The 16,493-nt window shown below is 36.9% G+C and overlaps 1 protein-coding gene across 21 annotated transcripts in view; it reads left to right on the plus strand.

The window, feature by feature from the left end:
• Positions 1–15,332, plus strand: part of c2cd5 (C2 calcium dependent domain containing 5) — a 63,163-nt gene extending 47,831 nt beyond the window's left edge. For 17 of the 21 annotated variants that reach the window (XM_056236062.1, XM_056236042.1, XM_056236053.1 and 14 more), the window contains 8 exons: positions 1,754–1,843; positions 2,030–2,117; positions 2,205–2,282; positions 3,907–3,942; positions 4,281–4,382; positions 13,170–13,363; positions 14,884–15,030; positions 15,123–15,332. In XM_056236062.1, the coding sequence (XP_056092037.1) occupies positions 1,754–1,843; positions 2,030–2,117; positions 2,205–2,282; positions 3,907–3,942; positions 4,281–4,382; positions 13,170–13,363; positions 14,884–15,030; positions 15,123–15,245 (858 nt within the window). In that variant the 3' untranslated portion in view covers positions 15,246–15,332. Of the gene's footprint in view, positions 1–1,753; positions 1,844–2,029; positions 2,118–2,204; positions 2,283–3,906; positions 3,943–4,280; positions 4,383–12,162; positions 12,266–13,169; positions 13,364–14,883; positions 15,031–15,122 lie in introns of those variants that run through there. The other 4 variants (XM_056236043.1, XM_056236058.1, XM_056236048.1 and 1 more) reach the window with 3 other exon arrangements.
• Positions 15,333–16,493: the final 1,161 nt, after the last annotated feature.

Genomic DNA, 16,493 nt, shown 5'->3' on the forward strand with positions numbered 1-16,493 from the left:
CACACAAGAAAGAATGCAAGGACAATATATATATATATATAAATAAATAAATATTTATATACACACACACACACACACACACACACACACACACATATATATATATATATATATATGTGTGTGTGTGTGTGTGTGTGTGTGTGTGTGTGTATATAAATATTTATTTATTTATATATATATATTGTCCTTGCATTCTTTCTTGTGTGACACCCCTGAATGAAAGGCTCATTAGTATGCAGTCTGCTCAGGTGAGAACTGCCTAATTATTCATGAGGGGGTTGGGCCGATCCGCCCATCCGCATATTGCCTTTGCAAACAAAAAAATGTTTTTCACAATTTAAAACAATCTATTGTTTTATGTGAATGATTAGCCAGAATGATTTTCAGATCAATTTGAAGCAAATACTCTAGGCGACAACATCCACTAGTCAAAAGTCTTGTGGACAGATATTTAGTATGTTATTTGTGGCCATATATTAGAAAATTTATTTTTTAGTTTTTTCAATAACCACGCATAAACAATATTCTCTCAAAAATACAAACATGTACATACATGTTGCTCACATATAATGGTAGCCCTGTGTGTGCTATATAGAGTGTAATTTCACCTGTGCCATTAATATGTTTATAAGCAACTGAAAAATGCACAAATGTCAGAGCATGCCAAAACATCTCAAGGACCCCGAAAACACCTCAGACCCCAGAGGGTTAAACTCACGATACGATGCACCTCGATATGCCAGGGTCACAATACGATACGTCACGATACGATTTCAAATAAGGGAAAAAAAGAAAAAAATATTACTGTATAACAACAACTTATTCATTTGCTTTGGCCGCCAAAGCAAATGTGTGTCCCGCCAGAGCCTTTTTTGATCGGCGAGTGATGTAGAATGAATTGACTGCTGCGCTTGACAGGGCGCATAACGAGCAGAGAGAGAGAGAGAGAGAGAGCGCCCCGGCCGCGCGCACGCACTCTCACGTCTTCAAACAAAACGAGCGCTGTCTTGCTCTCTCTCCCTCGCGCATATTAATCTAAATCAATTGACACGATAGTAAAAGGTCGGAAGACCGCAGTTTCACGTGGAGCATTTGGAGATTTTTAGAGATTAGAGACTCTAGGCCTACACTCAATGAACAACATCTCAACACTAAATTATAAAGGCCGGTCTCATATAGACGCCTGTCTCAAATACAAGCCGGTGCAGTTCGACGATTTGGGAAAATAAAAGCCCGGGCTATTATTTGAAGTTTTACGGTATATATACATTTGACTCCTTGGTCGGCTGTTTGGGGGCAAGGCAGTTGGTACTGATGCTAATATTTGTTAGCTCGCTGTAGACTGCAGTGTTGTTGTTGCAACATGCGTTGTCTTGACGTGATGACGTACCGCACCGTTCCCCGGATATAATTTTTTTTTTCATTTAGTTTTATCCTGCTTGATCAGCAGATGGTGCTGCCAGCCTCCCACCATAGACTGTATGTCTGCCCCATATACATACACACACACATATAATACACTAAATTATTTATATACTACGCAAATCATGCAGCAGTGCCATCTATCTTTATTTCGCGATCCATTTTTTTTCGACCTCGATGCGTTTCGTCACGTTTTGTATCGCGATATTTTGTCAAACGATATTTCGTCCCATCCCTAATGTAGACCAGCTAAACCAAGTTAAATGATTTGGGAAATGACTAAATGACTTGGATATCACTGCTCTTACTGGAATACATGTGTGCTCTGTAGAGTTTGTACTTTAAACTGCGGTCATTGGTCCCCTGCTGTCTTTGTCACCTGAACTTTACCGTGGCCATACCTGAAGATGAGCTCATCCAGGTGAGAGCACACCTGACCTTACTTTTTTGTTAAATATAATTAAACTTTCAGTTTGCAGTCTTGTTATTGATGTGAAACTTAAAGCAAGTAATAATGGATCCCTCAAGATCTGTTTATCCTCTTGGGTTTCATTCTGACCCTTTTACCTCTGTCCCGCATCATCTGTCTGTGTTGCTTCATTTACAGGTGGCGGTGACAGCTGTGGCAATGAGCTTTGACAAAGAGCTGACTCTGGAGAATGGCAAACAAAGTGGGGATAAGTCGCTAAAAAAGGGTGAGCATGTGGTCTATGTACCTTCATGTAGGAGACACCTCTCTGAAAAGCTGATCTGCATGGTCTCCTGTTGATTGTCTTTTGCAGAAAATGACGAGCAGCTTCAGTTCAACCTGGAGCTCAATGCTGAAATGTTGTCTTCCAACCCTCTTAGCTCCCCCAAAGGTAAACCCTGGTGAATCCAAACTTCCCCAGATGCCCCATTCAGTTCTTTATAGCTCTTTAAATGTTTGCCATAATCCATCCTTCCATCTAGGCGTGTGCGATAGGATCAAAAAAGTTTCGTGCTATGAGAAATTTTATTTCACGATAACAATTAAAGTGCAATTTATTTAACATGTAGTTAGAAATGGAACAGAAATGTAATAATAAAATGTAAAAATAAAATAGTCCTTATGGTATGAATTAAATATTACTTTGTTTTGATTAAATCTACAAAAAGTTGTTCAGTCAAGATCAGTAAGTTATTTTCACTTTTGATTGATTAGACACAGACAGGTCAAATCAGGTGTATTAGGCTGCTGTCACTTTAAGAGCAAATGCATAGATCCATTATGCTAATACCCATCCGTTACACCCAACACCTAACTGTTTACTTTCACTTTAGGCATGGCACATTTATTTATAAAGCACATTTCATACACAATGGTAATACAAAGAACTTTACATAGAAAATTAATTAAAATAATCATAAAATAATCACATCATATGTATAAGATATAAAAATATGCATAAGAAATAAAAATAGCAATCATATTTAACTAAAGGTAGGTCGCACATGTCAAATTTACGTTCACGTGAATGACCGGACCCAGGGTTTCCCAGCAGAACAATGTATCCAGAGTATTACACTCTCAGTCCTCATCCCACAGTGCTTCCTGGTCCCATCACTTCTCCAGGTAAAAGAAAAAAGGATTCATCGAACCAGGCGACTTTCTTCCGCTGCTCCGGCGCTTGCATGCCCATTATAGGTGCTTTCGACGGTGGACGGGTCATCATAGGCACTCTGATTGGTCTACGGCTTCACGGCCCCATACGCAGCAGAGTGCGATGCACTGTGTTGTGACACATTCCTCCCATAACCATCTTTCAAATTTTGAGTGATTGTGCCATAGTAGACCTTCTGTTGGCTCTGATCAGACGGGATAGCTTTCGTTGCCCTCGTACATCAATGAGCCTTGGGCGCCCAACACCCTGTTTGTGGTTTGTCCCTCTTCGGACCACTGTTGGTAAATTCTCACCACTGGTGACCGGTAGCGACACACAAGCCTTGCCATTTCAGAGATACTCTGACCCAGTCACCTTGCCAGAACAATTTGGCCCTTGTCAAAGTAGCTCAGATCTTTATTTCTGCCCATTTCTCCTGCATCCAACACGTTGATTACGAAAACCAATTGTTTGCTTACCATCTAATCTACCCAGACCTTAATATGTGGCCTTGTTAGGAGATGATCAATGATTCGCTTCACCTGTGGCAGGTCATAAAGTTTTGGCCCATCAGTGTAAATTCTTTTTTTGTCTGACACATACAGATAAAGTAAAACAATTATATTAAACAATAAAATATATAAATACACACACACTACGGTCAAAAGTTTGGAATAATTAGGTTTTTTGTTACGTTTGTTTCGAAGGAGCCTCTTATGTTCATCAAGGCTTAGAATGATTTCTGATTGGATGAATTTGATGAATTATTGTAAAAAAAAAAAAAAAAAAAAAAAAGCCCTGGTGTTTAAATACTACTAATGTTTTCAATACTTTCATTGCATTTGTTTCCTTTGTGTCACAGGTCTATCAGAGGTTGGCAGCCATCCGTCGGCCAAAGGTCAGTACCTGATTCGTTGCTGAGAGTTCTGGAGGCAGCAGGGTGTTTTTTCTTTTCATTTCTGCTCCTTTTGTGTCTGACAGTTTGAAGTGCTGCAGCACACACCCCAGCATCATCCATTTTACCCCTTTTTCTTTTTTTTTCTTTCTTTCTTTCTGTGTCTTGTTTCCTCTTCTCTTTGTCCCTCTGTTGTGTCGTTGTATGTATGTCTGTGGGGTTTGTGACCGCATGTGCACATATTTGTCTGTGTGTGTGTGTGTATCTGTGTTTATGTGTGTCTGTGTGTGTGTGTGTGTGTGTGTGTGTGTGTGTGTGTGTGTGTGTGTGTGTGTGTCCAGCCCCCTCAGTTGATTACAGTTCCTTTGCAGACAGATGCAGCTCCTGGATAGAGCAGCTTAGACTGAAAGCTCACACCATAAGACGCGGATCAGTTAAAACAAGTAGGAGTACATGCAAACTCGCTTACATACACGGACACATTCCAACTCTCATAGACCCTAGTCAGAGTAGACTGCATATTTAAAGGGATCTTTAACTTCAAGATGCAATTAAAATGGGCCAAGTTTGCTTAATATACTCTGTTAATGCAATTTCCATGAACATTTACTTCTAATCTATTCACATTTCATCAGTGAACATTAGGGATGGCCCGATACCATTTTTTTTTCAAACCGATACGAGTACGAGTATTTACATTTGTGTACTTGCCGATACCGAGTACCGATACCGATATTTCTACCGCAAAAGTAATAGGCTCCCAGAAAAGAAGACGAATATTTTAGAACACAGGTTAGAAGACTGTTTTTATTTTCTTCTCTGCTTGTTTTAACAAGTCTAAAAATAAATAAAAATTAGTAAAATAATAAATGTATTAACACACAAACCACTGTTAATTTAACATAAAAGCAAGCAGGCTACTGCGTGCATGGTCTGGCATGACTGAATGCGCGCAAAGTGCGCTCCCTTAATAAATCCTAAAAGCTGACAGTTCATCGCGATCTCACACATCTCTGTTATTATCAATGAAGCTGACTGCACAATCAATCTTTCATAATATCCACACTTTGTTTGTTATAATTAGAGGATTTGCCAGCATACAGAATTCAGCACTGAACAAAAAAGTCTGTTTTGAGCGGTGAGGGGAGATGCTTCTGATTGGCCATTGCGTTCAAGAAATCAACACATATGTCTGTGATTGGCTACATCGCTCAACGCTGTAACCATGTTATGAATAGAAACTCTGGCCTGTAAATCGTTTCTATTTTGTTGTAGTTGTTCTTGTTGCTTTTCTGCAAGAGATGAATAAAAATCTTTTCGTTTTTATGTTTTATTGATAGATATTTCTAGTTTGCGGGAGTCCCGCGAATCGTTTTATTCTCCCGTAACCCGCACACACAGAGTGAGTGCATTACCGCCCGCGCGCGCGCTCGGCCATCAGATCTATGATGCGTCTTCAGATGTTTAATTAGATTGCTGGTGTTAAACGATGTACTTTCTTTCCCTCCTCTCGACACCTTAGCTGAACATAACTCACAGTCTGCCTTGCTGTTGTCATCATCCCTTATCTTGAAATGAGCCCAAACCGCCGACATTATACTTTCCTATGCCTCAGTTCACCTCGACAAAGCACTCGCGGCGGCCAGTTTCGTTTTGCAAAATGTACGTGGTATCGGTGCGTGGTATCGGCGAATTTTTATGAGTACAAGTACGAGTACGAGTATATTAGGACAGTATCGGCCCGATCCCCGATGCCAGTATCGGTATCGGGCCATCCCTAGTGAACATTATTTCAAAGAAATTAATGTTTGTCTTTGTAATCTTTCACCAAAATAATATCGAAAAATATCGATATTTCTATATGTATCGATACCGAAATATCTGAAACAGTTCCAATGCTCCTTTTCTGCTGTATCGATACACCTATACCAGCTGTGCGTTCACACTCTCTCTCACACACCCGCCTCCTCTCACTTACTCATTGGCTCTGGTTGAATCGTGCTTGTATTACGCATAATTTTAGTCATTCCCATGGTGTTTTGCGCTCACACCAAAAGTACATACACCACTTATCTATATAAATGGCGCTCTCTTAAAGCCGCCTCTCAAACAGCTCGTGAGTACCAAACTGACTTCTTTTTCATGGCTTATTGTATATATGTGTGTATATACAATGCCCGGCCCAAAAACAAAAAAAAGGTCGCTGTTTGGATTTAAATAAGCAAATGCTTAAGAGTCTATGATTGGATCATTATTGCTGTGATTATGATGTTTCTAGCATGTTATATGTTTGGCAACAGTTCTTCTAACCCTAATTGATGGAGTGTGTTGCTTTTCATTTCTTAACCCTCTGGGGACCAAGGTGTTTTTGGGGTCCTTGAGATGTTTTGACATGCTCTGACATTTGTGCTTTTTTCAGTTGCTTATAAACATATTAATGGCACAGGTGAAATTACACTCTATTTAGCACAAACAGGACTACCATAATGTGTGAGCAACATGTATGTACATGTTTGTATTTTTTAGAGAATATTGTTTATGCGTGGTTATTGAAAAAACTAAAAAATAAAGTTTTTGAAATAAGGACACAAAAAACATACTAAATATGAGTCCACAAGACTTTTGACTAATGTACGTCGTCGCCTAGAGTTTTTGCTTCAAAATGATCTGAAAATCATCCTTCCTAATCATTCACATAAAACAATATATTGTTTTAAATTGTGAAAAACATTTTTTTGTTTGCCAAGGCAATATGCGGATGGGCGGAACGGCCCAACCCCTATCATGAATAATTAAGTGATTCTCAGACAGTGACCCTGCATAATAATGAGCCTTTCATTCAGGGGTGTCACACAAGAAAGAATGTAAGGACAATATATATATATATATATATATATTGTCATTGCATTCTTTCTTGTATATATATATATAGCCTACATGTGTGTGTATATATATATATATATATATATATACACACACACACACACACACACACACACACACACACACATATATATATATATATATACAAACAATCAAAATATAAATGAAAGCCAGAAGCACATTTTTAGTCATACCTGGAAACAAATCCTGGTCAAATGCTATATGGGCCAGTCTACAGAATTGGTTCAAAGTTACAGTTGGAAACATCTTGAAAAGAAAATAGTCTTTTCCCATAAATGTCTTATAAAGTATTATTTTTTAAAGTAGACCAATACAATAAAAATAAACCAGTCGCATTTCAAAGTCGCTCGCGAAATGACCGCCAGGTGGCGCAAAGGGACATTTATCAAAACGTAAGTGGGGCTAATGTCAATTAACAGTAAGGATGAAATTCTACAAGTTATGGTAATTTACAAATAAGCCTACAACAAACATTTATTTTTATTTTTAAACAAATATTTTTAAATATGCAACATGCACGTTTAAACAACAAACAATACATTCTGAACCAGCGCTTCCTGTATTGAGACATGCAGCGCGTTTCAGTTACGATCCTGGTTCCAGTGGCCTTAATACATTCACGGCTTTTTAAAATGTCACAAAGCGTTTTGAGATGGTTTTGAATGAAATATTGAAGTTTATAATTAGGGTATTTTGGCACACCACGCCGAGTGGCTATGCATTATTCTAAAATCTGGCTTTATTCTGGCATGTTGAATTAGAGTTTGACAAACGCGGCGGCGCGTTCATTTGGATTTATTTTTCTCATAACAGCTAAAAGAACTTACTGCGTAATTGTTGGTCATACAGATAAGATATCATCTTTTAAAACTGTAAAAGGTCTACTTTTATTCATGTAGGCTAAAGTAGGCCTACAATCACAGGCTAACGACAAAACGTTTTCTCGCTCATTTGAGAAACAGACGTTTGGGCATTTCTCAGTGAGAAAATTCATAGCCGAGCGGTAGAACTTACGATTCGATCATCAAGATGACACGAGTTCAAATCCCGATCAAACATGGTCTACTGTAAATTTTATATTTATTAATGCAGAGAGATTTGTCTAGCTCTAAAACTCTGTTACACCATACAGTTTTTTGCTTATATTTATAAAATAAAATTACCATGCATTTCCATTTTACACTAAGGAACAATAGTATCCAACAGAACGACGTTGCATCTGTACCAATCGTACGAGGCTACCAATCGTAATTTCAAAAGCAGTTCTGTAAAAAAAGTAATTTTATATATATAGCCTATATATATATATTTTTTTTTTATTAGGCCTATTATTATTATTATTTTGATTCCCTACAACCTAGAGTTTTTAAAAACATGGTTTTAAGTAAAGTGTGATTTGCCAGAGGGGACGGGGATTTCCTTCTGGTCTAAACATCCCTGCTTCTGCTGAATTAATTGAATCCCCACACCCCTCCCTCCACAGTAATCAATGCTATAGGCTACTTCACCAATAGACCATATCAAATATAAAATAGAGATATGCAACAAGCACGTTTAAACAACGACAAACAATAAAATCAAAACCAGCGTTTCAGTTGTTCATTAGTTCAAGTGGCCTTAAAGCATGCACGGCTTTTCAAAATTTCACAAAGCGTTTTGAGATTATTTTGAATGAAATATTGAAGTTTATAATTAAGTGTTTTGGCAGACCACGCCGAGTGGCCCTATGCATTTTTCTAAAGTCGGGTTTTATTCGAACTTTAGCTAACGACAAAAGTTTATCTGTCGTCTCTGTCTCCAGGAACTGCGCGTCACAAAAATGAACCGAAAGCCACTTCAGCTCAGTCACTATAAGAAATCGGCTCTGTCTAAAGCCTTTAAATGTCTAAATATTCAGGCTAATAAATGTTATCTGATTATGTAATCCATATGAAAACGAGAGGTACAGAGGATGTACTCAAACATGTAGCCTGTAAGCGCTTCCCAATGAGAAAATGACAAGGGTGAAAATCTCGCTCTAATTAAATGTAGCAGGCTAAACCGCCCTGAATTAAAATGTAAAAACAGATCAAATAATGTATTTTTCGAAATGTTGAGATATTGTTTCATTTAAGTTCATAATTATTCTATACATGTTATTTAATTTAGCAGCATTACCACGAAGCACCGTGTTTCGATATTTATTTGAATAATACAAAAAATTAAAACTTAATTCACAAATTGCATGCCTGGTTGAAAGGATCCAAAGATCCCTGTAGACTTTAATATTGAGTTGAACATTTTGTTCATGACAACAAATTAACATGCGTTTTTTCAGATTATATTTAGTTTTGCTTGGAAAAAGCTGGCCCAAACCAGTTTTATTTCATCAATTATTGAAATAATGAAATATTTAGTAATAAACTTTTATGACAGAAATATCACTAGGCTACATGTAACTTAAATCATTTAATTCCTTCATTATCAACACTGTCTAGAATAGCGATTTAAGTGTGAATTGCGACTTCTCTTTGTGTTAAATCAGCCTCAGACTCCGATAGCCGGTGGGGGGTTGGAGGGACAGTTCAGTGTATCGTGCGCGCAGGACAATAGGCCTGTTAATGTTCCTCTTTCATATGGAGAGCGAGGGAGACTAAATAAACTTGTTAAAAAAGAGATTCAGCGCGAGAGAGGCAAAGAAAAACGCATGTTTTAATTTAATTATGTTGCTTTGGACAATTTTCGTTTTGTAGGCCTACTGTTTTAATTGTTTAATATAGCTGTCATTTCTTTGGCAATACAAATTTAAAATGTCGCAAGAATAAGATTAGCCTAGTGTTTCTTATTTTGCATCGCAAAAGAAATAAACTCTAAACCCGATGCAACCCTGTTTTAAATAATAAAAAAAACTGTCCCGACACTTTATTTAAACCTTGAAATGTTCGAACTTGGTTTCAAACTTAAGTAATTTTAGTGTTCTTTTACATTACACAATAATTTAGCAGAATAAAGACGAGCTTCTTCATTTTCATTTTCTGATGCAATCGGCTGACAATCTTCCTTCATCAGTTTTTGACGTTTGTGCAGCGGCTGCGGTTCTACAGGAATGTAGCAAATTTATGTTATGATAATTAAACAACTCTTGACTTTAAATAAGTAAACAGTTATAAACAGTTAGCTATTTAAGCATCAAGAAGGTAAAATATAAACGCTGTAGGCCAACATCGGTTAACAACATGTATGCTACATTGAGATTCGATCTCGGGTCGATTGAAGCTCCTCGAAGCTCGTGTTGTTGCGTTAACCACTGAGCTATCGTCTGTACGTCTTATTGTATTGTGATTATGAATTATTTTAACTACGTTTCACTTGTTGAATTCATCTGCTACCAGCTTTTAATCGCTCTGAATGAGCCGCGGTGCGGCGGCAGATTACGCATTAGAAAGAATAAACGAACACTTTTCAGAGTCTATGATTGTAGCGCCTCTTAGCGGTAAAAGGCAGCAAATACACCCCACATTTTACCGCCGCGGTGGAACGGCTGATGTGGGCATTGTCATGGCTTGCCTCAACATTTGCGTTTGAATAGCGCGCGTCCTCCGTGGGCGTGTCAGATTAACGCGTAATGAAGTGTAATGAGCTGGGGAAAAAAATTCTGACAGCACTCTCTTTTCATACAGATTACATAAACTGAGAATATTTGTTTTTTATATAAATTACTTCATTTGAAAAGAAGAGAATTCAAGCTTCATAAAGAAAAATCTCTCGTGCCTGTATGACAAGTATTTGCAGAGTTAGAGTTAATTTTTCGGACGTGTTTCAGAATGGACTGCACTGACAGAGAGAAGGCAAAACTCGCATCATGTTTATTTTTCTTTATTTGACAAAAAGCACAAAACTTTGTTTTTATTGTGAGTATACAGAAAAATAATAGACAATTAACAGGATCGATTGATGTATAACACTTATATGTACGATCAAAATCCACAGAGTATTTTAAGTCTATTTTTCTGCTATGTGAAAAAAAAACGGCAAAACGCGCCGGCGCGTTTCTGGTCCCCAGAGGGTTAAACAACCATATAGGAAGACGCATCATGGCCATAATCCAGGATGACAATGTCAAGATTCATCAGGCTCAAATTGTGTAAGAATGGTTGGGAGGGAGCATAAAAAATTATTTTCACACATGAATTGGCAAACCTTTATTTCCTGAAAAGACTTTGGAAACAACATCGCAACATTTATCTCCATCAAGAGGTCTGGTGCATCAATTTTTTGTCAAGATCTTGTATTGAGTCAAGCACACTGTAAAGTCTACTCCAGCACATCCCAAAGGTTTTCAGTAAATGGACTCAATTCATGTGTGAAAATTATTCTTCATTCTCCCTTCCAACCATTCTTTCACAATTTGAGCCTGATGAATCTTGACATTGTCATCCACTGTCTTCCTACATGGTGAATGAAAAGATACACACTCCATGATTTAGGTTTAGAAGAACTGTTGCCAAACATATAACATGATAGAAACATAATAATAACTGCAAAAATTATTGAATCATAGACACTTAAGCATTTGCCTATTTAAATCCAAATAGCAACTTTTTTTGTTTTGTTGGCCAGGCAGTGTATTTAATCTTGTGGACAATTTGTTTAAAGATGTTTCGCCAGCTATGAACAAGAACAAGGCACTAGTTGTATGATATATTGATTCAAAGCCACGTTTTTAAAAATTAAATTGACATTTTGTTAAATTTAAAATGGCATCTACTCTGGCTACAGTCTATACTCATACACGCATCCTTACACACATACTCCCATGCCCTGCATCTAAAAGAGGACGAGTCTTGCTGCCGATCCGATCGTATCTGAACTTGACTGACAGAGTGTGAAAGTTGAGGTTGAGTCCCAGTAAGCAACCGTGATGAAGAAGACCATCAGTCTTTCAGTTTTGCCACAGTGATTTCATATTTGAGCTGGCTGATGAAATGTGTATGAATAAAAGCACATCACAGACTGCCTCTGTCGCATATGATGCATAAATGCATCATAAGTTTGGCTTTAAAGTTTGTACAGTTTAGGGTTGGGCGTTATAACTAAAAAAAATCTGTTTATTCTGATGATATATATATATATATATATATATATATATATATCGATATAAATGTAGATGCTCTGAAATGGCAGCTCAAAAGCTACTGAAGTCAAGAAGATTCAAAATGTTTAATGTAAAAACTAAAGCACATTTAGTGTAAAATAATCAAGGCATGTTTTACACACTGTTTTTCTCTAAATGAGCACAAATATTAATGTGTGTGTATCATATCATGTTTAATTTTATAGACTGTTACAACACAGGATTCTTACAGCCCTGGTAAACTTGGAAATATCAGCAAACTGCAGAAGTCTGATTTCCTGGCCTGGAAATATCATAGACATTATTAAAATCTTAATATCAAAAATTTTTGTAGTCCTAAATTTGTTGTTATGCTCCATTCTAAAATATATATATTTGGGAAGAAAAGTTGCTCTTTGTGATTTTTATAAAATGATCCAAGTCATGACAAAATTATGGAAATTCATCGGTTAGTTGTTACATATATAATACATAGATACATTTGAAAAAAGACAAATAAATATTTTTAATGAAATCGTTGAGTTAGAATTTTAAATCAGTTCTTCTGGCATTTTGATCTGATTCAAAAAAATGAATGGGACAGAACTAACTGTTCTAATCAGCGATGCTATTAAAACAAATTCTGTCTTAATACATTCATAAAATCAATGCTGTGTTTTCTATATTGTTTTATTTTATATCACCACCAAAATCGCATGAGTATACAATATATATCGCCCAGCCCTAATTGAGTCCGCTGACCGATAGTTTGAGCGATGTCTTGGAGCTGCATGCACATTAGTGCCCTGTATAACAGTTGTGATGATGCAGCCACGTCATGTATGATGTTTTACAGCTTTGAGATTTTGAGCTCTTTCACACTCTTGATGGGAAAAAAGTGTCCTCCCTTCTCAAAGCTAATCTTTTTCTGATTTATCAAGGCAGAATCAACATGCGTGCATTCATTCTTTCTCTCCTCCTCTGTCTCTCTGTATTTGCATGGTGTTTATTTGCATGGTGCAGTGCCTTTGCTTTGCTTTGATCACACGCCGCTGATCAGCAACACACAAATACACATGTCTTTTTTCCTCAGTCACACTATGTTTGTCTCGTCACATGCGTTGGTCTTGTACAGCGCCCTCTGAAGGCCATGTCTGGTATCTTCCCACCCCCCTCTTTCTTTTCTCTCTTTCTCTCTACCCCTCTTTCTCTCTCGCTCTCTCACTCTCAACAGCATCATCTCTGGAGAAGGCCAGCCCGTTGCCCGAAGGTCGCTCTCGTTCTCTTCGGTCGAATCGCTCCTACTCGGGCAGTTCTGTCGCAGTGGTCAGAATGACCCCGCTCTCTTTCATTCCTGGCGCAAAGATCATAAAATACCTCGGCATCATCAACATGTTCTTCATTAGAGAGACCACCTCACTGAGAGAGGTAGCAGTCTCACTGTTTTTACTACCCACTTCACCCGTATTGAGAAATTTGGTTATGATGATGAAGATGATTATTATTACTATTACTAGTATTACTGTTATTAGGGGCTTTCGCACCGGGTAGTTCTAGGAACTAGCCACCAGGGTGGTTCCCCGAGAACTGATGGTTCCATTAGGAACATTTTCCTGGTTGCATTCGCACCACCAGTAGGAACTCTGAAGTGACGTTGACACGCTTGTTGTTGTGACTTTTATTTTGACGACGCGGTGGACATTTATTTTGACGCCGCTGAGAACGCCAGAGCACACCGTGCTCGCATTCTCCATGTTCATTAGTTTACGATCTGTCTAACAGTCCTGTCTAATACGTTATTAGATATAACTGTTATACATAGAAAGACAGTATATGAAAAGGCATTAGCGTATGCCGTGTGGTTGATGTCCAGTGTTGCTAGCTGAGCAGAAACACATAATCATGTTTGGCTTGGTCCTCTCAAAGTTGCGTTGGATTTTCTCCTTCGCGCAAAGGTTAAGAGGCCCATCTATCACTGTTTTCCATGTTCGTAGAGTTAGTTTTTGGAGTAAATATATAGGCTGTAATCTGTGTGTTTACACGGCTTTTTTAAATGGCGGGTGCTGGTGTTTCACGTGCGTTCGGCCAATCAGCGAACACTATCGTCACGGATAGTTCCTATAGTGTTGGTTTACTCGGAAGTAGGAGCTAAACTAGTTCCTCCAAAAGGAGTTCCTAGAACTAAAATCGTTCCTAGTTCCTGCTGTGCGAACATGCCAAAATCTGGGTACTTTCGCCAATAGTTTTAGGAACTATGAAAAGGTTCCTCTGGTGCGAAAGCATAAAAATGTATAATATGCATATGCTATTTAAATTAATTAATATATTTTCATATACAATTAATAATCATTACAATAATATATATTATTAATATTAAATATTTTATATTAATGCTTTTAAAATTACAATTATTAACAAATAGTGATATATATAGTGATGTATATAGCATATAGTATGTAATAGTGAAATTATAAATGGTGATAACTAACAAGTATTGTTATTATTGTTAATTTCATATTAATATTAAATATTTTTATAATATTAATGCTATCAAAAGTAACTATAAAATATTACACAAATATTTTGGATAATGATAATATAATTAAATTACAATTATTAACATTAATAGAATGGAATATAAATAAAAATAAAATGTGTATTAATATTATTTATTGTTGTTTGTTTTATTATTAGCATTATAAATAATAATAACTTTTAATGGTATTAATATTATAAAATAATTTAGCATTATTAAAATAATATAAGTAATATAATATATGTGCTAATAATATTCAATATTTTGTATAATATTAAAATATTAAAGTTAATTAAAATGATTTTATTAAATGTTACAAATATTAACATTAATAGTAATCGATTAATATTTTTTATAAATAAATATATAATTTATTGTTGTATATTGTCTTAGTATTATTTTTGTGTTTTAGGAGGGAGGTGTGAGCGGGTTTCTGCATACGTTCATAGCTGAAGTATTTGCGATGGTCCGCGCCCACGTCGCTGCTCTTGGAGGGAATGCTGTCGTCTCCTACAGCATGAAGGAGTGTGTGTTTATGGAGAACCCTAACAAGAACCAGGTTAATACATACACAGGCACACACACAGACTCGTCCATACACACAACCAATCATGTTTGTTCATTTATGCTGGTGTTGCACATACTTTACAGGCGCAGTGCCTAATCAACGTCAGTGGGGATGCCGTCATCTTTGTTCGAGAATCTGAAGTCGAGGCGGCTTCGGTACCGCCACAGTCAGCCACCACACAGGCATCCAACGGTGAAGGAACGTGAACCAGCATACACACACCAACAAACTCAAGTAAATGAGTCTTAATGTGAACCATGCCATTTGAAGCGATGTCACGCTACATCTACCAACCATAACATGACCTGATTGGTTAGTTCTCCCATGTGTTATATTTTAGCCCCTGTAAATGGCCAATATTTTCTTTTTATGATTTTTTTTAAATCCCTCCATCGGAAGCCTTTCAGAAAGGTTGTCTGCCATGTTTCTATGTGTCACATTCCATTTTGTCCATGTGTGGCGAAGGCAGCTACAAAATTCAGAAGGTCTCTTAAATGCGTTTTCTGTTCTCCAAGAGTGTGTAAACGTGTCAACCACTCTAAATGGCCATGTTTTATATTGAAATAAAGGAATGAACTACTGATGCACTCACACCGACATGCAGTTCAGGATTTTAAATACTGGTTTCAAATTAGGCACTTCCTGTCATGTCCTACTGATCTCTTTACAATCATGTCAAATGCTGGAAACGTTTGTTTGCTTTCATGTGCCACAATGTATGATTTTTCATCCAAATGTTTGGATCGGACTTCTGTGAGGCCGGTCCAGTTCTCTTGCATGTGCAATGCCAGTTAATCATAAAGAGAAAGATATTTCAGGGCAGAAGCGTGCTCACCGTGGACTGACACTTGAATGTACAGATGACTGGTCTGGATATGAGGTGGGCTGCTCTGTTCCTGTGTGGACTGACTTTTATTGCTATTATTTTGTATATGTGTTTGCCTGAGGACAAATCAAAATTGTACATTATAAGATATAATTGAATAAAACTATTATGGCTCTGGTGTGTTCAGTCCTTGTTAAGTTCCTCCCTGTTGTTTAATGTTGGATAATGTTTAATTATCATATTGTATTTTCAGAAAGTTTTGGAATATTTTTCCTCTCCCCAAATTTGTCAGTACCGTAGCACAATAATAAATAATTTAATAAGGCGGCTTATATTGACCTATTCATATTTTTGTTTACATCTACCTTTTGTTTTGCCATTTAAAAAAAAGGTTTTCACAGGTTAATCAATAACAATTACAATTTTAACAATATTTCAAGATTATAAGATTTGTTGTATTTTCTTTCTTTGTAAAAGGCATACAGTTAAAGATTCATTAGTTTGAATATACATTGAACCAAACACTATAATACCATCTTAGTTGATAATTCAATATAGCCTACTTTATTTTAGACTAAACATGTATGTTTCGGTCGTGACCGTAATGCTTTGCTAGAGACCACATCAC

The sequence above is a fragment of the Rhinichthys klamathensis genome, unplaced genomic scaffold (assembly GCF_029890125.1).
Source record: "Rhinichthys klamathensis goyatoka isolate OS25496 unplaced genomic scaffold, OSU_Roscu_1.1 h1tg000436l_1, whole genome shotgun sequence".
NCBI lineage: Eukaryota > Metazoa > Chordata > Actinopteri > Cypriniformes > Leuciscidae > Rhinichthys > Rhinichthys klamathensis.